This window comes from Manacus candei, unplaced genomic scaffold, assembly GCF_025592945.1.
Source record: "Manacus candei isolate 608988 ecotype Guabito, Panama unplaced genomic scaffold, ASM2559294v1 h1tg000028l, whole genome shotgun sequence".
In the NCBI taxonomy this organism is placed as follows: domain Eukaryota; kingdom Metazoa; phylum Chordata; class Aves; order Passeriformes; family Pipridae; genus Manacus; species Manacus candei.
In genome coordinates, this window is record NW_026138076.1 from 15,833,492 (window position 1) to 15,857,054 (window position 23,563).

Sequence of the window (23,563 nt, forward strand, 5' to 3'; positions counted from 1 at the left end):
ATGGTTTGTAACTGCTACCACGGTGTCAAGTAAGAAATTACTGCTCTGTGTCACACTTAGATTTGGCAGCCAATAGTACAGGCAGCATTTGCTTATAACCAGGACAATCTGCTCGGCTTTCCTCGAGCTACTCCTCAAAAGATTTAGGGACACAGATTCCACTACTCCTAAGAATGAGAAATTGGGGGTTTTTAATGTTAAAAAAAGCTGGGAAAAAAAATCCTCTGTTCTGGTAATACTCAGTCCTCTTTGTGTTAGAGTTAAGACCTGAATTTTGGCCTGAAGTGGTGCTTAGGCCGTGGACCAAATGCTTACACTAAAAATACTTGGGAAAAAAACTTATATGCAAATGCAGGCTTACAATATCCATCCTGTCCTTACAGTTTGCTCTATTCCTCCAGATGTTCATATTGACAAGACCTTCCATAAATGATTCCTCAGAGCAACACAAAACGTGTCAACCCGATAACACTTCAATCCAGGAGCACATGTGTTGTCCCCATGAAATAACTAGACAAATTCAAAAGGGAAATAAGATTTTCTCTAATGCTGTGCAGAAGTACAGCACTTTGTCATTAATAACAGCATCACTGTGCAGTCATTAAGTACTAAAAGCAAAGAGATCATCTTTCCTGTACTCTCTACAAGACTCTGCTAGGTCATACAGAGCCTAGTAAGAATCTACTTAAAAACACAGGAGGTATTAAAAAAATAAGAAATACAGTATAAACTTTACTCAAGACTGGAATGAAGGAGGGTGCAGAGCTAGAAAAAGAGGTAAGGGTGAGAAAGGGAGGACTGGGCATGAAGACAGATTGTGACAAGTAGACAGCAGAATAAAAGTGGGAAACTGAGTGGGATCAAAATTTTGAACCAAACACCCTGAACTCTTCCTATTCTACTGCCGGGGGAAACCCAGTAACAATGCACATAATTTCTTGTAATCCTACTGCTGTTGTCACAGTTCTTCCTGAACACAAACAGTAGAGCTAAATGTCACAAATCTAAATTTCATCCCTTCTAATAACCCCTGAGATACTAATCTGTGTATAACAGCATTTCTGCTTATTTTCCCTCATCTTTTTTGTTTATTTGAAAAAAAAAACCACAATAAGGAACAAAGGTTACAAAAATAAACACTCAAATATTACAAAATCAAGGTTGCAGGTGCAATGTTAATTAACCCAGAGTTCTGCATTTGTAGGTTGATACAGACTTTAATTCCACCACTCAGCAAGCTGTTTTCCATGAGTTCCTGCTCCACTCAGACAAAATTTAGCTGATATTCTACTGTGCCCTCATTGGTCAAAGTATGTCTATAAGACTGCTTTACTGCACACTACAGAGAATATACATACAAGAAAAAGAAATTATGAATTTCAACATTAACTTTTCTTACTGTTCACCACTAGCACTTCAGTGCTTCAGAGGCAGTATTTTAAAAGTATATTCAAAATACTTCTGTTAAGTGAGGAGGTATTATTCTACTTATTTTAAAAATGGAGTCATGACAATCCTGAACTGGCAACTCTTTGTGTTGAGAGTTGTCATATCCCAAGAAATACCAACTTACATCAACAATTAAAATTGCTTTCAGCTTCCTCTTAATCACGCTTATACACAGCTGGCTTGAAATCATCTTTGTCCTGCCTTCCTGACCCTATGCTGAGCACAAATGAACTGTATTTAGAGCAAATAACAGGAGCTTTAATTGTTAAGACTGACATTAACCTGCAAATTAAGGAGTCATAGACTTGCCAGTTTCATAGAAGTCAGTCTTGTCCATACTTTTATAAATAAAAGAAACATGCTAATTATGGGAAAAGGAAGTAGAAGATGAGAAAAAATGAGGCTTGATGAAACTGATAGTAATTTCTGCTGGGATTACATATTTGTTTCCACATATAATTCCATTAAAATAAATATTCAAATGTGAGATGGCACTGTTGTACGAAGACAAAACTTCATCTTTTATTTCTAGGTGTAAGAGAAAAGAACACACTTACCAACATGAACATTATCCTTAAATACAGTCTTTTGGGGTAGAAATATTAAGTGCCGACTAAATTTTTCATCAGTACTGGAATCTAAATTCAAGACATCTTTAGTTGAACAATTTACATCATAAAGTTCTTTTAATTTTTGGCTGACAAGCTGAAATCATAAACATTAATTACGTTATTTTCTCTAGCATTTTTAGTAGTGGTATCTATAAAACCTAACAAAAATGCAGATTCTACATTTTCTCAAGGTTTCTTTTTGGGATTTTTTTCTCATTTTAAGTATACAATTAAGTTAATTCAAACTAACTCATATCAAGTTTTAACCAAATTTGACATAGACCATATTTAATTAAATGTGCAAATCACTGACTATACTACCACTGATAACCTGAGCAGACTTTCAGTTTTTCAGGTCAAAGTCTGATTTAGTGGCTTTATCATCTAGGGTTTTTTCCACCACAAAGTAGTTCACACCCACAATGACAATATTTGTAACAGGTACAAAAGTAGGTGACAGAAGTCTCACAAACAAATGTCCACTTACTAAGAGATTTTATTAGAAGATATTCTTCTAAAAACCTGCCGTATTTTCCACCTCTGTCATATTGAACTTGCAGAGGACTTAATTTTCCAACCAAATTTGCAATAAAGTGAAATACAATTGATAATTAGCAAAGATATTCAAATTTAGGCACCAAATTGATAAGTGCAGTCACATGATGTTCTCCACATCATCATTTAACTCAACTATGAACTGTTGTCTAAAGAACCTTAAAATCAGAAGGGATTTATTTAAACCTTGATATACAACCATTTGGCAAAGGGAATGAATTTGGGAATATCTGAGTGGAACTTTTATTGATGCTACTTTAAAGAATCCCTAAACATTCCTTCAGTTTTACAGCTCTGAAGTGGCATAGGACATAAAACAATCTCCAAAAGTAAACTTATCAGTAGTAAACCTACAGTGAATACAAACATTCCAACAGCCATCATTCTTTATTTTTTCCTTTCACTTAAAGAAGAGAACCTTTGCTCTAATTAAAACAGTATTTTTACTTAATTAAAAATAACCACTAAGTCTATGATTTTTTTTTCATTTTCCTATAGCATAATCAAGATAAAGTGGTAAATCCTTTTGTTTCATATTAAATCAACAAGAAATTCATATTAATCTACAACACGACTTTGATCCAGTTTACCTCAATTAGCTTTGCAACCATACTCTTGCCATCTGCACCAGGATTTGCTGGTTTGTAGAACTCCAAATCAAAATAAAGTTTGCAAGCATCTTTTTCAGGAATTACTTCATAGCAATGCATAAGACTTGTTTTGTAACCTTTGCTAAGGAAAAACAAAAACAAATCACAACCTCTCACAATAAATATTATACATGCTTTTCAGTTGCAAACAAGAATCCTACAAGTCCTAAATATTTTTTTTTAGTGCTTTGAAAAAATTTGTAACTAACTTCAGCATCAAATATCAACAAAGATTATTTGTCTGGCCTAGAATTTAATTTTGTAAAATATTCCTCTCCCCATGCCCCCACAAGTCTTACAATGCACACTCTAGGCTGTTGAGCATTTAAGGAACTATGAAAACTACAGTAAAAAAATGAAGTTATCACACATATGTCTTAAACACGAACAATGAGATTATACAGTTTGTCTAACTAAATTAAAAAATAATCTCATTTTCAATTTGAGAAAAAAAATCAGGCTTTTCATATAAAAATTGACTCAGATTTCTTTTACTTCATAACAAGATGTCTTATTGTAAAACAGCCAAATGGGGAAAAAAGTTCAGTACATGATCAAATTGTCAATACTTGGAACCACATCATTTTTCCCACGGCCAAGATGAAACCTCAGGCAACTCGTTACAGGTCTGTCCTAGTCAGAGCAGCAGGCAGCTCCTGGGGATGGCTATCCAGTCATACCTCTTACTAGGTCACAGGATATCCAGTACACTACTATCTTTTAGCAACATACAGCGGCACCTTTTCCCATACTCACGTGTAATAAAACCAAAGCTCTTTATATGTTGTCACAAGGTAAAACCTCTGTCCACTCTGTGTGTTCTTTTCCAAAGCAAATACATGAACATCCTTTTTAAATAAAAACATTGAAGGTTTTTTGGTTTAGTTTCATGCATAGAACCATTTAAAATCTTCCTATTTGACATTAATCAAAGGCTAGTAAAGACTAGAGAACTATAAGCAGATCACTTATGCTTTTTCAAGCTAAGTAGCACCTGGTTTTAACGTAGAACATCATTCTGATATAAGCTACAAAGGTGAAACTTTGAAGCATTTCTTTGCTGTGCATGAACATAACCTCTGCTTTCTCTGTAAAGTCTTCTTTTTTCTGGTCAGCGGCAAGTGCATCTGACGGGAGGAGGAACAATGTTCTCAAAGGATCGGCCTCATGGACATGATGGCAGCATATGGCTTCATGGCAAATATTTTTCAGACATTATGTTACTTAAATTAAAAAATAGAAATCTGAGAACAAAAACCCCCAAAAAAGTACTGCCAACCCAGCGAGAGTGCATTTTGGAAAACAGATTGCCAAGATTACTTAAACACCTAAAACAGCGTGGAGAAAAACACAGTTCTTTCTTTAAAAAGAGCAATCAATTTGAAAAGTATTAAACTGAAAGCAGAGGATACTTTTGCATAATATTTGTTTGGTTCAACACTTCTTATCATCTGAACTTGCTACTCTGATGCCACTGGAGAGTTGTATTGTTTTTATTTTGTCTCTGTCTCCTGTTTCTCTCTTTTTCTTCCTTCTCTTTCTTCCTGCCCAGTTCTCACTACCTTCCCTTTCTCCTGCCAACCCTGGCAGCTTGCTTATCTTCAGAGGGAAGAAACCTAGCACTACAATGTTACCAAAAAGCACTTTACTGTTAGATGTTAACATCACATATCAATGTGATATGTGTATGGTAGAATTAGAGCTAGTACTTCTTAGAGATACCTCCAGTGCAACATGATCTCCTACAAAGACAAAAAACCTAAACTTGCTGTTTCAGGATTGGGAAGAAAAAAAAAGATCTTGCAATCTGATAAAGACTTCACTGTCAACCAAGATTTTAAGTGATGTTCAACCTTGAAAGTACATATATAGTAGTTCACCTAACACATAATATACCTCTTTGCAGATTTTTACATAATTAAAAGCTTCAGCCTGTCGAGAAAATATTTTCCAAACAGAAGATGGCTGAAAGGGTTTGGACAGTCTTGGTCTATAAACTGTAGGAAGAGGGTTTCTTTCATAGTAGGATGCTCGTTCTTCCACTTTCTTCAGTCTTTCTTCCCATTTTCTCTTCATTTCTCCTAAAGCAATTACAAATAGTCAAATTAGTTTTAATTTCTGTTTGCACGACAATTTTAATTTTAATCATCACTGCTTTTGATTCTTGTTTTGTTGAATGTAATTTATCAATTAACCGGGACTAGCTGATATTCAAATCAACACCCAACCTTGCTATGATACTCATTTTAATTAAATCTATCTACGCTGTTTTGGAAGTACAAGAGCTTCATATTAATGCTATCAAAGATAAACACAACAGAAAAATCACAATAAGGGGAAGCCTAGAAGGTTTCCTTTCTATCTACAGAATGGTATTACATTCCTCCTCAAAAAGTATACAAACTCTGCCAACTAGCCACACAACATCAGTAATGAGTGAAAAAACACTATTATTTCTGCTTTATGGTTGGGGAGACAAATGAGATCATTAATTTGTGTGGGTAGTACAGCACTTGAGTTCCTCAGAAGAATTAAGATTTCAGTGACTCTAGCTCTGAGCTCTATGTCTCAAAGTAAAAGAACTGAAATCTAAAATGAGGGCTCCATCCTCCACTGCTGACCTTTGCTATTGATCAGTGATACGTTCACCTGCTTTAAAATCTCATGTACTTTCTCCCAATCTCAAGACCTTATCCCTTTTCAAGAAATAGCACCCTGCAGTAACACTTGCTTATCTTGTAACCTTTCAACTCCTAGTTCCATAAAGTAATTCAAATGCTACGGAGTAGTGTAGTAAAGCACAAACACACATATGTACAAATATCTGTAAGTTGAACACTTGCAAATCAGAGAAATGTATTGCTAAGAAACGGTGAAACAGAGGAAGAGGGGCAAGAAGGAACAAACACGAAGGGGAATCTTTTTGTTTTGCCTAGCATAACCACTTGATTCTCATAACAGCCTACCAGATGCAATGAAAGATAAAAATGAAACTGACTGTACTCAAAAGTATTCAAACCTTTAACAAGCTGGATCCACAAGGTGAATTTAAGTATTTAAGTATTCTTGTGAGGCCCCAAAGCCCAGATTTTAGATCCTCTGAATTCTCCCTCTAAGTTTTCCACAGCAAAAGTTACTGGACACTTACATTTCTGCCCACTGTACCTCTAAGCCTGCCTGTGTTTTGATAGTTTAGTGCCTATATCAAGTCTTAATAACAGAATGTTTTTTCTCTAACAGGGGTCAAAAATATTATTCCTATAGATTTTGTCAGTCTTCTGACCTATGCACTTCCTCCACTCCCTTTTTGTGCAATTAGTTTCTTCCTGGGGAACGAAAAGTTAAATTACAGACAGCAATCAGCATTTCTCAGAATTGCTAGCAAAACCCTCATTTCATTTTCATGTTGTTGGCTCTGTTGTAAATTAATGGGTACAGAGGACATTCCCTACATCAGCACTTTCCCACAAGGTGACCATTAAAAAAGGAAAGTGAAAGAGAATTTCTGTAGTTCTCTATTCATTTTAAAGTTTCTAGTTACATTAGGTTATATTTTTGGAGAAACACAGCTGGGAGGATATCTGAACCTGGGAGAAGGTTGATGACCCTTACTTTAAAACTTAAACCTATCACTGTTCTTTGCAGTCCAAACACTCTCAGATTCTCAGCAGTCCAACATGTCAGTCTTTTCAAGGTAACTTCAGTTCCTGCATGAACTATAACACAGCACATCCATTTAGAGCATGTACAATTTACACTTACAGACTAACCTTCTGAATTCACTGGGGAATTCACGCTTCATCTTCCTCTCTTCTGTCCCACCAAAAGTAAGGGGAGTACTTATTTTTATTTTACTTGACAGAAAGAAATTTTGTCCCCAACATGTTTGGACTTCAGTGTTATTGACCGAGCAGGATGGAGAGCCTGGGAAAATGTCTCCCGAGAGATGACTTGAAGAACTTGCTATTTCAGTTTCTCTGATGGAGGACTACTCGTCTGGTTACTGCTGAGCACAGTTGACATCCTGTATTTTCATACCAGGTTATATGGTTGGTTTGAGATTTTTTCTGTTTGGTGTTGTATTTTTTTTTTTTTTACTAAAATGTAGGGACACATATGATGAAATCACACATCTATGTTTGTCTTTCCCCTGTAGCATGAGGCATTTCTGAAATGGTTTTAAAAATGTTTAAAAAAAAGGCTCAACAATCTGTAATGATTATGATAAAACACACTATCCACACCTGCTGAGAGCTGAAGCTGAGACATGCAAATCAATTGCTACTCAAAATAACGTAATTACAGTTGTTTCCTGGCCAGTATGTATCATGCAACATAGCTCTCTGGCAGAATTCATGGTCCTTGACACAAATAAATCCATGAGATTTTCTCCCAGCTACTGATTCCAGTCTTAGAAGACCATAATAAATAATGATGCCTCTATTGTCAAATTTCTTAATGTTAGTGAAAATTAGCTGAGTTATCCTTATGTTGAGCTGACCTGTGGCATACCGACAAACACTACTCATCTTCCCTCAACAACAACAAGGAGCACCAAATTTTCATCTTGCCCTCCTAAGAGAGGAAGTGGCCTGTACAATCACAGAATCAGAAAATGGGTCAGGTTGGAAGGGACTACAGTGGGTCATCTGGTCCAACCCCTCCACTGAAGCACAGGATTGCATCCAGATGGTTCTTGAATATCTTCAGTGAGGGAGACTGCACAATCTCTCTGGGCAATCTGTTCCTCAAATTAAGATTTGAGGACTTCTGTGCAAAACTCAGTATTTTAGACCAGGTATATAAGACCTCAAAAAGTAGGTTAGTATCTGTTGTGAGAAGCTGGAATACGTATTTTCCAACGTTATCTTACTCTGACGTCTGCTATGGAAGGTCACTGTACAAATATGAAACTAACTGACCTGAAAGTTGATAGTGAAGCCAAAACCAGCCCTCAGCTTTAGAGAGGTGTTGTGCAAGGCAGATCAGCAGGCAGGCAGGGACATTCAGAGTGTACCTGTCTGTTGGTTTTATAGGCCTGAGGCTCTGACTGTGCATGGTGGGCAATAACCTCACCCAAGGGGCAGGTTCTGCTGCGGTACAGGCCAGCACAGCTGGGGGGATCTCACACGCCAAGGTCTGGAAGGTGGCTGCTTGTTTGGTAATTGTCCCCACAGATTACTGACTTAACAAACCACCATTCTGTCAGAATCACAGAATATTGTGTTCGAAGAAGCCCCTAAGAATCATCACATCCAACCCTTAAGCCTGCACAGGACCAGACACAAGAATGACACCACGTGCCTGAGAGTATCATATAAATACTTCTTGAACTTTGTCGGGCTTGGTGCTGTGACCACTTCCCTGGGAAGCCTGTTCCAGTGCCCAACCACCCTCTGGGTGAGAAATCTTTTCCATCTGTTCAGATGAGGCTGAACAGACCAAGTGACCTCAGCGGCTCCTCATATGGCTTCCCCTCAAGGCCCTTCACAATCTTCGTTGCCCTCCTTTGGACGCTAACAGCTCAATATCTTTCTTATATTGTGGTGCCCAAAACTGCACACAGTATTCAAGATGAGGCCACACCAGCATGGTGCAAACGTACCAGAATGCTACATTTCTCTCAGCAGGCAGAGGAACTGAAACAACAGGCCAAACCTAACGGGGTTTAGGTGACACCACTCGAACCGAAGAGCAGCGAGTGCAGCAGTTCCCGGCTCAGCGCTCAGACCCCGCAGGGCACGGCGGTTCAGCGTCCGACCAAAGGATGTCCCGGAGCGCACCCGTGGGGCACGGACCGGCAGCCCCTTGGCTCATCCTGGCCTCGCACCGCCTCCCCTCGGCTCCGGGAGCCGCCCCGCACGTCGAGACCGCCTTCCCCGACCCCCCGAGGCCGCTCCCTGCCGGCACCGACTCACCTCCCCCGCCACTCGCCGCCGCCATTGGGGCGGCCTGCCCGCCCTGCGCGGGGAGGAGCCAGCGCCGCGCCGGGCGGGCCCACTGCCGCGGGGTTCCCTCGGCGCCGAGCCGTGCCCAGCGCAGCCCAGCCGAGCGCGGGGGAAGGCAGGTTGGAGCGCAGCGCCGAGAGCGGGCGGGCGGCAGAGGCGGTGGGTGCTGGCGGCGGCAGGGATGCGGGCGCGGCGGTGGTGGGGCCAAACAAAGCGGCGGGGGGTGGGGTAGACCGGGCTGTAGCTCTCCAGCTCCGCGTGGCCGCCCGCATCTCCTCCAGAGGAGGTCGGCTGCGGGGGGCAGGAGGGCAGTCGCGGATCGCCGGGGGCGGGCCTGGCTCAGAGCGCCGCATCGCCGCTGCCCCGGGGCCCCGCGGGGCTCCCGGCACGGCGGGTCCGACAGTGCTGAGGGCAGGGGTCCGTCCCGCCCTGCCCAGGGGCCAGGCGGCAGAGCGGCCGCGGTGCTCTCCCGGCGCCCGCCGCTTCCCCCTGCCCGGGGCGGGGCGCGGGACCTCGGCTGTGAGTTTTCCAGAAGCTTAAGGTAGACAGTTTGCTCTGCTTTTGTGGAGAAACTGCCGAAACAAACGAACAAGCAAACAAACAAACAAAAAAACAGGAGAAAAGAGAAAGAAAAAAAAAAGGCACTTTAATTCTAAGCTGCTCTCTGGTGTCCCCCCCTGGTAGATCATTAACTAACCGGAAGCGCAGGGTCAGAATCTGCATCTGGATCTACCAAAAAAAGCGGGTTAAACCTCGTGTGTACCGGCCGTGCCAGTGCTGGAGGAAATTAGTTTGAAACTCTCACAGACACTGTGACTAACCTTTTCTAATCTAGTCTTTTACCCTTTGACTCATAGTTCTCTCCTTCAATTATCTGCCTGTCAGATGGCAGGTTTCAAACTAACACATCATGCCGTCGATGTTAAGGAGCCCGATAAGGCTATTGCTTATTGCATTGGTGATGTGTTTTAATTGGTATTGGTGAATTAATAAGCAAGGGTCCCATCTACACTCGGAATAATTTCAGCTCTTGCTAATTTTGCATCTTAATGCTGACTGACTAGAAGTCTGTTTGCTTTTGGAAGATCAGAGTGCTGGCCCGGTGTCTGGGCTTTCCAACTACCACATCCAGACCAGAAGTAATGGGAAAGGCTGTCACAGAATTGGCATGCTTCTGTCAGTGGTAGCAGTATTTAGTAGGGGGATATTGTCATATGGAAAATATATTGGTATATTTCAAATGTTTTTCAGTTTTTCATATAGTCAGCTTCTATTTTTTCCTTATGTTATTAATCAGATAATTATTGTTTAGCATTGTACATTGTAGAATGGAAGCGTTTTAATTGCATGTCTGCATGCAAATTATCGCAATATGCCATATATATGTTTCTGTGCATAAAATATCTTCTTTGAATGCTTGACATTTTCTCTTGCAGTCATGTGAGGTGGAAAAGTGCCCTTTTGTAATCTTTAAGGACGTGTTTTACAATACTGATGTCTGTTTTGGACATGTGTTTTAATACTGCTACAATCATTGCTTTGTAGCAGCAGATATATACTCAAGGTGTGTTGTCTTGTCTCTCCTGGTTTGCAATTCAGTTATTTGCTTCCTTCCCTATCTGAGAAGCTTTGGTATTATTTTTATCACTGTGTCATTCATTTTTCTTTTTGGTTCTCATTTCAAATAAATACCTTTAAAAAGAAACCTGATGGTTCGTATGGCAGTGGTGATACATGATGATGTGAATTTGTTTTCATTAGGTCCAGGAAGAACAAGTAAATCCAGGCTGGAAGGGAGTAAAAAATTGTTTTATATATAATTTTCCTATCAAAAGAAAAGCATTGTAACAGCTGCATTTATAGAAGGAAAAATATTTTTTCTCTTATTGCTATACAGAGAGACATTGGTCGTTTTTTGTTAGCTTGCTAAGCGTAGCTTTGGACCTTTTTGAACCACTTTGTTTTTTACTACTTAGTACCTGTAAAGATCATTGCAGCATCATCTTTATATTCATTGTCTCTGTGTCATAGCGTTTTTAACAACCTGTATTTTTTTTAGATAAAGTATTGGAAAATAAACTTCCTAAAACCTACAGAATATATTCTGCTGGATTACAAAAATGCTGTTGCTCTTTTCAGCTACTTGTTTTTGCGTTTCCTTACAGTTGAAAGTTCATCTTACATAACAGAAAATAGTATCAAGGAGAAGAATAACATTTTTTCATCAAATTCTTAATGCACTGTCATGATTCCTGCTCCCCTCACTCCTTCCCCCACCCCCTCCATCCCTAATAGGATGAGATCATCCTCCACAGGGAAATGTGTATTGTGCTTGAAAGAGCATGGCATCACTGCATTACCTAAACCAAGATGAGGCAATTCTTAGTCTGTTAGAATCAGCATCATCCTCCAGAGAGCACTGCTGTTACCCTGACCAGTGCTTTAGAGCAGAAAACATGCTGCTGGTTAAAACGTGCTTTTGAGTGCCTAGCAACAAGAGATACCTCCTTGTGGATGTCTTTTGTTCTTTAAACAAGTGCAGATGACTTGGTGCCTTAAGGTGCTCAGAAATTGATGAATATTAAAGGTGAGTTACAGATTCTGTTCTGAAGATGAAGCATGAGAATTTCAATACCTAACGTGTTCTAACCAGCCTTTCTAGACAATCTCTTTAGCTTCTCTAAAGTCTCTTAGACAAGCTCCAATTGTGATGAAGTAGAATGCAGTGAGCTCTAACACTTCATTAAACAATCGAAACTGTAGGTTGCGAGCTAGGCTTGCAGAGGCTTTAATAAGAAATGTTTTTATGATATGGTATTACAAAATGTGTTTTACATTTTTCAGAAACAAAGTACTATAGTTTGTTGTAATTGTAGGTTTTGCTAGCTACTTTTTCCAATTTCATTGTTTCTTTGGCATTCGATCAATTACAGCAGTTTTAGTCATAATTTAAGGTTACTTAAATGTTGAAGATCTCTCTTAGTGTTTGCAGCATGCTTTATCATTTATGTTGTAGAAGCACTCAGTGCTTGCAGCCAGTTAGGTCTCCAGTTTGCTTACTTAAGTCTACTGCTGTTCACCAGTGGTGTTCTCACCATTACTAAACCAGCTTACTAAAACCAGTCCCTAAAGGGATGTAGCATTTTGGTTGGAGCACACCTGATGTGAACTCAAGACAGCCTAGTGATCCACTTACCCTACCTAACGATTGCAAGATCTGATCTGTTGGCCAGAGCTCTTAGCTTGCCATATACTTTGGGTGAGTCTTCCTCCAAGTAGCTCTTGGTAGCCCAGGCTGGCTCATATGATGGAGAGGAGCTGGCCACAGCTCATGTAGGCACACATTTACTAGTTTACACCCTGTGCTTCATGTACTTGCAGATCTTCACAGTATCAAAAAGCTGGGATAAACACCTGGGGGTTTAGCAGAAGTTGATTTCTGTCCTGACATGGCTACACTGCTGTCAGTACACCTGCTGGCAAGTTTCGATGATAGAGATCGTACATAATGCTGTGCTTTTTTATGTGGTGTAGTTGTTTATTACTGTTGGTAGACAAAGAACGAGTGAGGAAGGAAATAAACCTTTTCCTTGTCTCTCCTATTAATCCCATTCATAGTGAAGGTTTTGGGTTGTGCTTTTGCACATAGTGCTTCTCCAGAAGAACGAACAGCACTGAGTTGCATCAGAATTGTGGGTCGATCTGGTTGGATGTTTTCCTACAAATAAAATTTTGCTCAAAAGTTTCAGGCTGAGACCTCAGGAAAGCTGGAAACCAAAGCCAAGGATGACTGTGGTAGGGAGAGGGTTGAAAGAAGCAGAGAAACTCCTGGAAGCTGGGCTGTGCAGGAGCAGGGGAACTCTAGTGTTCTTGTCAATGGAAGCCATTCTTTCTGCTTCCCAGGGATCAGAAGCTCTGCTCTTCAGTTAGAGCTGCGTGGACACACCAGTTGTCATTGTAAACTAGACTTTATTGGCAGTGCACAGTTATAAGGTGTAGGGTTGGATCACTGTCAGGCCACAGGTCATAGGTAACCTTTGGAATTGCTTGTCTTTTTTCCTCATAGGGAACTTTTAATGAATTAGACTTTGACGTTAGAATGAATGAATCCAGATCATGGTGCTATGCAGTCAAGTTTATCATTGTTGCTTTAGTTCCTGCCCCATGATACTGTCTTTAAAGTAAATTTCTAAATTTCTAGAATGTATTTTAGACATTTTATTTCTAAAATACTGAGTTTATTTAATACTTGTGCAATTTGGTTTTCAGGAAATTTCCTGTTTGCTGCATTACATAATACAGTTCTCAAGTCTGGAATAATTTGGTGAGGAAGATTTCTTAATTACATCAGTGCTCCAATATACAAAGAAATAGTATTCAGAGTAACCCTGAAGGTCTTTTGAAGTCACTAAAAACGTAAGTAAATGTCTTCTTAAGAAACAAGGAAAGACAGAAGGTTATACATCAACAGATTAGTGCTTCTGATGCATCAGTAATGGTTGCCACAGAAAATGGATGTTTCTGATGTTCTGTAGATACGAAGTTGAGACTTAATATAATAATACTATGATGATGTAAGATGGCAAATATAGTTTGCCACCAAAGAACTTAAGCCTTAAATAAGAATCATCATCATATCTGACCAGTAAACCTTACTACTTGATCTGGTTGTTTATGCATTTCTCTTTACCATAAATATATCTGCTAAGTAGGTTCTTGTTAAATTCTTGCCTTTTAGTGCCTTGTTTGTTTCTTGAGGTCTAAGCACTTCTAAGCATTTATCACTTTGTCCTATGTGGTGATTTAAATTTATGATGGTTAATGGTTTTACAAAACTTGGGCTTAAGGTAACTTTTGGTAATGTGTTCCATGAATACACACAGAGTAATTGTGGGGGAGGTTTAATGATTTTTAATTGATTTCTGGCTTGGTATCCATCATAATTTATTGTCCTGTGTTCTAATAAAAGTAAATAGCAGCCCACAGCATAGGGTTCATTTCATCAACTATTTGAAGTTATATTGTTGTGGTTTTATGTAATTTATATTGCAATTGCCTTCACATACACAGCTAGAATGGGATGCAGTGATGTTTCATTTCAAACAGAATGCAGAGAAATTACTCATTTCTCAAAATACTATGACCCAAAATCTAATCTTCTGTGTTAATTTTTGCACATATCCAATAATTTGTACTGCTTGATTTTTGGTTCTCAATTTCTAGTGCATGTAGGAACATTGCAATATTTTAAAGATTGTTTTTAATTTGTTTGTCTCTTAGCCTGCTTTTTGTAGGCCTTTTCAATGATTTGGTCTGACTTTTTCCCAGAGTTCTTTTAGAATGCAATAATTTAGAAAAATATTTCATGTTCTTCTTTCAAAGATAAAATATGTAGGAATTACTCCGAGATGCTATTTTTTTGTCTGCTAATACTTCTAGGCTAAAGTTATTCAGTGAATTGTCATAATATTTCTATTTTCTTACATTTTCAAGCTGATAATTGAAAGCCATAATGGCAGACATTGGAGATGGACCACCTTTGGGGGCAGATCTGACAGATGCAAAATCTATTCCAGGTTTCAAAGGGTAAGTGAGATACTTTTGGTTTAAGTCTTCAATTTAAGTCTTGAAGAATCTTGTGCTGTAACTGAAGGCAAGAGCCATAGAAGAAATAATGCTAAGAAGAAAAGTTTCAAGTATGGTAAATTTTTATAATAATAAACAACTATTAGAGTTGTATTGACTTCGAAAATGTACAGTGTCTGACAGAACAGGCCACATGCATGTACAAAGAACTAAAAAGCAAAATACTTGAGGTGCAGCTAGACTGGGCTTAACAGGATTATGAGGTGGTTAGCTCTTCTTGAAAAGACACATCTGTGTCTCACCCTAGACTAAATGTTCACCCCTTTCCTTGAACTGCTTTTAGAGCTGACCTGAACCTGTGGCAGACAGTCCAGCTGTTTGAGCTGACCTGCTGTAGGGGCTGTGTGTGTGGAAGCAGAAGTGCAAGAAGAACTTATGGGGTCAAAGGGAGGAAACGCAGGCCTGTTCTTCCTGGTGCCAGCTGGTTGTTACACTGCTCTAGCACTGTCATCAGATTATACTCTCTTTGGGAAATTAATTTGGTTCTGAAGTCATTCTTTTTAATATTTCAATGAAAATCAGGTTTAAGAGTATTACAGACTTTTTATTTGTAAAATACAGTATGATAGGCCCCCAGTCTTGTAACCACTTACCCATGTGCTCAAATGAGACTTTTAAAGTTTAGCATGCTATCAATTACTTACCAAGAATCTATTGCAGCAAGGAATCTCTCAGCCTCAAGGAGTAATCTTGAGAGGCATCCCTGTTAAAGGGGAGATCGTGGTGTGCAGCCCACTGCCATGCACGAGAGCTCAGGGGGCCCTGGGCTTTATGCTATATATGGAGTAAGACAATTGACTTACAGTTGTATTTGCATACCAGCCATGTTTTGGGATGGTGCATGCTCAGCTAGCCCTTAGATGTTGAGGAAGATTTGTGGCCCTTAGCTATTGTGTTATCTGTCTCCCCAAAGTCCAACTTCATCCAGATGCAGCCATCATGACTACTACTGGTGGCTATTGCTTAAGCAGAAAAGGAGCACACATCTGCCACATCTCTCTAGGTTTTGAATGTTTACTTTTGAAAATTCAATGGTAATATGACTTTCGGTTAGAATTCAGAACAGATTTGCATGCTCAGAGCTAACCTTGGCTCCAGGTACATGGCTTTCAAAACATGATAGTAAGAAAACCCAACTGCTTCCTTGTTGATGTAATAGCTGGCATCCTTAAACTAAGTTTTCATATTCTCCTGTGCAAAGGCATTATAATTTTAAGACAGTTCTTCCTTGATTCTAAATTTTAAGCTTGTTACAGGTTGCATAGAAGGCTACTACAAATACAGATGACACTTCACTTTTTTATTAAAATTCATTATGTATGTGCACATTTTAACCGAAACAAAAGTTTTATTTGGGAGCATAACTCTACAAAACAGTTTCATTCATTTTAACCTCTGGGCAAGTATAGTCTTCACTTAAATCTACCAACTGATTTCACAGATGTAACTTAGAATCATAGGCTGATTTGAGTTGGAAGTGACCTTAAAAATCCTCTAGTTCCAACCTTTCTGGCATGAGCAGGGACACCTTTCACTAGACCAAGTTGCTTAAAGCTCCATCCAACCTGGCTTTGAACACTTCCAGAGGTAGGGCATGTGCAACTTCTCTGGGCCACCTGTTGCAGTGCCTCACCACTCTCACAGTAAAGAATTTTTTCCTAATATCTAGTCTAAACTTACTGTCTTTCAGTTTAAAGCCATTCCCTTTGTTTTTTGACTACTCGTCCTTGTCAGAAGCCCCTCCTGTCTTTCCTGTAGCCCCCTTTAGGTACTGAAAGGCCACTAAAAGGTCTCCCCAGAGCCTTCTCTCCAGGCTGAACAACCCTACCTCTCTCAACCTATCCTAGGAGAGGTACTCCAACCCCCCAGTCATCTTCATCATGGATTCCTCTGGATTCAGTCCAACAGGTCTATGTCCTTCTTATTCTGGGGGACCCCAGAGCTGGATGCAGTGCTCCAGATAGAGTATCACCAGAGCACAGCAGAGGGGCAGAATTACCTCCCTTGACCTGCTGTCCACTCTCCTTTTGATGCAGCCAATAGTGCAATTTGCTTTCTGGGTTGCAAGTGCACACTGATAGCTCATTCAGTTTTTCTTTTACTAGTACCTCCCAGTTCTCCTCAGGGCTTCTCTCAGTCCGCTCATTATTCAGCCTGTATCCATGTTTGGGATTGCCCCGACCCAGGTGCAGGATCTTGCACTGGGCTTTGTTGAGCATGAGGTTGGCACAGGCCCACCTCTTAAGCCTAGTTGACATCCCTTCCCTCTAGGGTGTCAACCACAGCGACTCATCTTGGTGTCATCAGCAAACTCGCTGAGGGAACTTCTAGAGAAAAAGTAGCAAACGTTACCAGTTTCATTGGGTTTGCTAAAATAACCTGTTGTTGTTACTACTTTGAAAATTGAGAGATCAGGAATTAACGCCTACATTTTGTCTGGTTTCTGTGCAGAAGGAACCTACCTGCTAGCAAGTCTATGGACTCTGGAATTCTGCCAGACTACAGTTACAGAATGGATTATCCAGAAATGGGGGAATGCATAATAATAAACAATAAGAACTTCCACAGACGTACTGGTACTACTTTCAAGTTTTTAATTTTTTTCCTTAATTTAGAGAAATTAGTGCCATGTGTTATTCTTCAAAACTAAATATGCAGACCAATTTTGACTGCATTAAAAAATCAGGTCGTTTGAATGGGTATGATTCATTTTGGTGCATTCTTCCAAATGTGCCGAGAGGGAACACATTAGGGTATAGCAGTAACCAGGAGAAAAATTGATAGGCAGTACAAGTCTGCTTTACCTTTAAGTCATGAATTCTATTTTGCAAATAAAATTCCTTTTATGTCCTTCCACAGATAGGTAGATATAAAAATAAGATCTAGATAAATCTACAATACAGGTACAGAGAGTGGGAGTTGGTGTGCTTGTGTAACAGTACAATGTTTTTTCTGTTTGAGTGGATCTGGAATAATAGAATATTTCAGACTGATACCGTATAAGTGAGAAAAGAATTTGGCTCAATCAGACCATGCCATCTGTATCATATAAAAAAATAACACATTTCTTTTATGTATAGGGATGCTACCCCGTTCAGGTACAGATGCGGATGCTGCAAGTGTCAGAGAGGTTTTTATGAAGTTGGGATATAAAATAAAGATCAACAATGATCTTTCATGTGAGGACATTTTTAATCTATTGAGAAAAGGTAAGTAATAATATGTTCAGTGTGTGTATTAAATCAACAACTGTTTCCAAATACATCTCTAGCCCTCACATCTCTTCTTCCATTGTTCCTTTAGATGACATTTCACACCTTCCAGTGATTTATTGCTAGGATGACATGTACATCATAGTTTCTATGTTTATTCATCTTTGCTGTCTCTCCATCTTTTGTGCCATGACTGTTGTCTCCATGTCCTATCTCGTCTTCTAAAGAAGGCTGGAAAAAAGGCTGAACCTTAAATGCAGACTGATTTATATTCTGACCCTGGGATCACTGAAGCTCTGTGAGTTGGAAAGAAACCTGCTTGATGGGGTAGAGGGGGTCTGTGCTACATGCTTAGTGGTGTGGCCCAAGAGAGGTTCTGATCAAGGGACCAGAACTGCAGGTGTGTGGAGTGAGTTACTCTTCTAGAGAAACAACTCAAGTTTTGTTTAACTTGTGAAACAAAACACCCTTCTCCCAAGTGAGAGTTTTATACTACTGTGTTAATCCTGCTTTGTTTGGACATCTAGACCCTTAAATTAAATGGTGCCTGGAGGTATTGGTAGCCCTGGAACACAACCTATTCTGTTAACTGTTGGAAAGTTCTCTGCTGTGACTGTGAGTCATGCCTACTAGTGCTTTCCCAGACTATTTCGGGTCACAATTCAACAGTAAAAGTGATCCAGTGATTATTCCCAACAGCCAGTTAGCTTGCAGCAATCCTGGTCTTGGTTTTTTGGTTTTTTTTAATGGAAATGTTTATTAACATAGATGTAGGTTCTTTGGTGCCGGTTAATGTTTATGCCAGAGAATGTTCCCAGGCATGGTTAAGTTGTTAGTATAGTTGCAACCAGTCTACTGACAGTAGCTGAAAGTGTGACTCTTCTAAATGCAGTGCTTGTCCATAGATTGTAGAAATGCCTGAGTGTGCATCACTTGAGAAAAATATAAATAATTCATTTTTTCCAGAATTGAGATTCAGTGTTTTGGTAAGCAATAAACAGTAAGACTTCAGCTGTACAGACTGTTACATTTTTCATGTACAAACTCTTGCATCTTATTGAGTTACCACTCAGAGTTCCTTTTGGATCCTTTCTTTTAAACCACATTTGTATCTTTTCATAAATTCAAAAGAATCATCTTGGCCCTCAAGTACAATTCCCACAAAGTCAGGCAACAAAAGACATTGGAGAATATCTATTTTATGCTCTTTGTCTACCACAAGATGAAGGGGAAAAAAGATATAAATCTACAGACACTTTATATCAAGCTTAAATGTCTTAATTTTTTACTTAAAGAGCTTGAAAAATTGTTCTAGACCTCACTACAGGTCAAAAGTGAGAGGAGAGGGGTACTGCCAGTACCTAGGTCCCTGCAGCAGCAGCAACTTCCGTGCTGCATTCAATTCCCATGTAATCCAAGCAGTTGAAGCATCTCCAATTGGAAGGAGAGAGATATAGGACTTCTCCATCCTTTCCCAAAACTCAGAATTTTCCATCAATCCCATCGCAGATCACAAGACCGACCATTACTGAATGAGTGAGGTTTGTCTTCGAAACACTCTCTTTGTTTCCTCATGGTATTCCTGGCCTAGTTCTGTGACCACGTCTTAGAATGGGTAGGCTTGGCCTTTAGTTTGGGGTTTTCTGTGTCCAACCTCCGTAAGCAAAGTAGGCAGACTTATTTTGTTCAGAAGTGAAAACTGGTTGGATGTTTCTAAATGTGGGAATTAGTTCTTAAAGACTTCTGTCACATAGGAAGGATCAAATGTTCAAAATTTTTAGGGAATGCGGGAAGTAAAGGTAATTCTCTTTTTTTCTTTCAAGTTTCTGAAGAAGATCACAGCAAGCGAAGCAGTTTTGTTTGTGTGTTGCTAAGCCATGGTGATGAAGGACTAATCTATGGTACAGATGGCCCTCTTGAACTGAAAGCACTAACAAGCCTTTTCAGAGGTGACAGGTGCCGAAGTTTAGCAGGAAAACCCAAGCTCTTTTTCATTCAGGTGATGTACAGCTGAACAATTATCATCAAATCAGTCAGATACTTAAAAAAATACCATTTCCCACTAATTATTAGTGCAAAAAAGTTAATTCTTTCTAAAATTGATTTAAATGGAATTACTTTTGGAATAAGATTCTTTTTGGATCTAAAAGTGGCACAATCTGCCCTATTAGGTAGGCAGTATTTGTAATAGATGAGATTGCATTATCTTGATTCTATGGATTAAGTAGAAACTTAGCCAATATTTTAAAGAGTTTCTGAATATAATTTTGAATGAATACCTATCTTATCCACAACGTGTAGTTGATTTAAATAAATGCTAGCTACTTTTCTTCTGAGTCAGTCTAATGGAAATGTGACATGTAAATTCTTTTTATTTTTGCAGTTTTTTAGTCAGAATATTATCATCTGAAAACCTGAAAAAAAAAAATCAATATTCTGATCGTGATCCCTGCCTTTATTTTCTTTATTTTTAATTTTATTTTCCATTCTTCTTCCACCAAATAGGCTTGTAGAGGGACCGAATTAGATTGCGGTATTGAGACAGACAGTGGATCAGAAGAAACAATGTGTCAAAAAATACCCGTAGAAGCAGACTTTCTGTATGCATATTCTACAGCTCCAGGTGAGAGATTGTGTCTATATGTGAGCCTCTATTGATGCTAAAAATTAAAATATTTAGTTGTATCCAGTCAGTGGGTGATTTCACTAGTATGGGATATCCCTTCGCTCAGTTTGGGTCAGCTGTACCAGTTGTGTCCTTTCTCAAGATTTTGTCCACCCCAATCTTAATGATGGGGCAGGGGGGATGTTGGGGAGACAGTGCTGATGCTGTGCCGGTGCTGTTCAGCAGTAACCAAAACCGTGTTGTGTTATCAACACTTCCTAGCTACCAGTGCAAAGCACAGCACTGTGAGGGCTGCTGTGGGGAAATGAGCTCCATCTCAGACAGACCCAATACACTCTTACATGGAAATATGGATTTTCTTCTCTCAATCACTTTTTCTACACTGATTTGATTTCTTTTTGAAGTAGTTGCTACTCTCAGTTCCTACAAAACCCCCACCAAACCCTGAATATACATCTTTCTCCCTAGCAAATCCTCAAATATTCATATGCTGGAAATTGAGTTAATCAGGGTTGTACAAATAATTTACAGCAGGAGGAAAAGGTATTATTCTGAGAAAACAAAGCAATCAGATGTCCAGAAGTGGCTGGTAAACACCAGCATATTATTTGCATATCATCTCTATTTACATTGCATCCTTAAGCAAAATCAGTAGAGGCAGAGCCTTTGGTATGCCCTTTACATTACCAGTTAGCAGAAGTAGGTTTCAGTCTTTAATTCATGCACATAGTCCTGAAGACAGTGACACTGAAATCCATTTTGCATCTTGGCTCCATCTGTACTGTCTCGTCTCCTTTGTGTTCATGTACTCTGTGAAGTAGTAAGTGATCAATGGCTAAGATTGTTGCAGCAGAAGATAGTTTTCCTGCCTTTTGATTTTCTACCTACTTAAAGTTTTCTTAGATTATAAAACATGAAAGGATTAGAAAAATCTTTTGACTTGAAATTTGAAGAACCTAAATTTTATTTGTTGGTGGTTTTGAGTTTTTATTGATTGCTATTGGAAACAATGCGTTGTTCCCCTAATTGCTAACCTGTCCTGTATCAAAGGCTGCTACATCTGATCACTTTGACATTGCTCTCTTCCACAGGCTATTACTCCTGGAGGAATTCAGCTGAAGGCTCCTGGTTTATTCAGTCACTGTGTAAAATGCTGAAGGAACATGCAAGGAAGCTTGAACTCATGCAGATTCTAACTCGTGTAAATCGCAAAGTGGCAGAGTATGAGTCCTGCTCAACTCGACAAGATTTTAATGCAAAGAAACAGATTCCATGTATTGTCTCTATGCTCACCAAAGAATTTTATTTCCCTTCCTAAAAGAATTTTTCAGTTCATGTTTTTATCTGCAATTTATATGCAGTGTTAGTACAAAATAACACTTTTAAATCTGAATAACTGTTTACTACTGTGTGTGGCACAATGAACTATCTCAAAGTTAGATATGTCCGTTATTAGAAGTAAAGAGTAGTATGGCTATGTTAGAAATGCAAACTTGAGTAGCTGAAGCACAGGCAGATTTCAAAGTAGTGCTCTGAGTATTGCAAACAATTAGGAAGGGGAGAATGAAGAAAGATCACATCGTTTATCAGAACTATTTGGTGCTACATTGCTCTTTGCTGAAGGGGCAGAGAAAAACAGTTCTTGTAAATAGTTTGGTTTCATATCTTACAAAGAAGATTCAGAATGTGCTTTGTGTATTAATTATGATTATATGATAGCGTTGTCACACATTTCTCCTTAACTCAAGTTCTAGAAGTTTAGGTTATAAATTAACCTAAACTATTTTTATAATTTTGGGCATAAACTGTGGAAAACAGCCATTTCACTTTTTTACATACAAGTAGGAAGCATGTTTAGAATACAATCAGTTTTTTCTGATAATTTTTTAATTTTGTGCATGGAATATTTGATAAAGCAATTATATCAACATGGTAGCTGTTTAAAAATAAATTTTGTATTCTGACCTTGAAGCTGAGTGCCTAAGGGACCAGTCTTCCAAAATTTCTTTTTCTGCAGCTCCCTAAAGGGAGCATATTTGGGGCTGTATCAATGCAAAAGGAAGTCTGCATTCTGAACAGTCTGCTTTCATCTTTCTGGCCTTAAATAAGAGTGGGTTTGCTCTGTGCTACATATATACCATATGTAATCTGTGTGAAAACCTAGATTTGTGGTACTGGAGAAATTTAACTTCTTTAATACCAATTTGAGTTAATTACAAAACTTTAGCTAAAATATGTTAACAAATAGTAAATTTCTTGACTGAATTTTGTAAAACAGACTTCTACAAAATTGTAAAACATTTCTGCTTATGTTTCAGCTTGTAGCAGTCTCTTTAAGATCAGAGGAAGACAGAATACTAAATGACTATAGGGTGTTTGCAAAACAAGACTTGAAACTCTTCAGATTGTGTAGCATAAACAATGTTAGCAAATTGATGTTCACTTCCAGAGGCATTTGGTACTTTTTTTAAAATTAAATACTGTTTCCTAAATTGTATCAGGCTTTTCTATGTATGTTATTTGTTTAGGATCTGATAGCTTTTGCAAATTAATTTTAACTTTATGTCCCTCTTCCCCCTTTTTCTTGTCCCTTTTCCTCCTTTTTCTTGTCCCTTTTCTCTCCTTACCACCTGAAGTTGAAAAGAAGCCCCTTTAAAGCATTCTATGCCATATAGCCAGGTCATAAGAGTATAGTAGTGATTGAGACCTGGCTAATGCCAGTTCAAAAGGGATGCAGAGGAGGCAAATTTAAACAGGCGAGTTCTCTGATGACTGCATGCTGGATAGGAAGAATCTTTTCACTGTCTTGTAGAAATGTTTTGTGAGAGAGGATTGGTCTATTTTAGCTCATTGAAATTGCAGTTCC

General features: G+C 39.0%; 2 protein-coding genes across 7 annotated transcripts in view; one reads left to right on the forward strand and one right to left on the reverse strand.

The window, feature by feature from the left end:
- Window positions 1-9,322, reverse strand: part of PRIMPOL (primase and DNA directed polymerase) — an 18,063-nt gene extending 8,741 nt beyond the window's left edge. The window contains exons 1-5 of one of the 5 annotated variants that reach the window (XM_051790437.1): window positions 9,184-9,285; window positions 5,162-5,346; window positions 4,022-4,113; window positions 3,206-3,347; window positions 2,007-2,154 (exon numbers count right to left, since the gene is read on the reverse strand). In XM_051790437.1, coding sequence (XP_051646397.1) covers window positions 2,007-2,154; window positions 3,206-3,347; window positions 4,022-4,113; window positions 5,162-5,346; window positions 9,184-9,208 — 592 coding nt within the window. In that variant the 5' untranslated portion in view covers window positions 9,209-9,285. Of the gene's footprint in view, window positions 1-2,006; window positions 2,155-3,205; window positions 3,348-4,021; window positions 4,114-5,161; window positions 5,347-7,035; window positions 9,131-9,183 lie in introns of those variants that run through there. The other 4 variants (XM_051790439.1, XM_051790438.1, XM_051790442.1 and 1 more) reach the window with 4 other exon arrangements.
- CASP3 (caspase 3) lies at window positions 9,241-23,194 on the forward strand. Of its 2 annotated transcripts, none has more exons than XM_051790471.1 (8): window positions 9,241-9,372; window positions 13,483-13,629; window positions 14,707-14,799; window positions 17,311-17,435; window positions 17,940-18,068; window positions 19,895-20,070; window positions 20,577-20,694; window positions 21,789-23,194. In XM_051790471.1, the coding sequence occupies exons 3-8, from the start codon at window positions 14,726-14,728 to the stop codon at window positions 22,013-22,015; spliced, it is 849 nt and encodes a 282-aa protein (XP_051646431.1). In that variant the 5' UTR covers window positions 9,241-9,372; window positions 13,483-13,629; window positions 14,707-14,725; the 3' UTR covers window positions 22,016-23,194. The 2 variants fall into 2 exon arrangements, with proteins under 2 accessions (XP_051646431.1, XP_051646432.1); XM_051790472.1 differs by having other exon boundaries at window positions 9,243-9,332.
- Window positions 23,195-23,563: the final 369 nt, after the last annotated feature.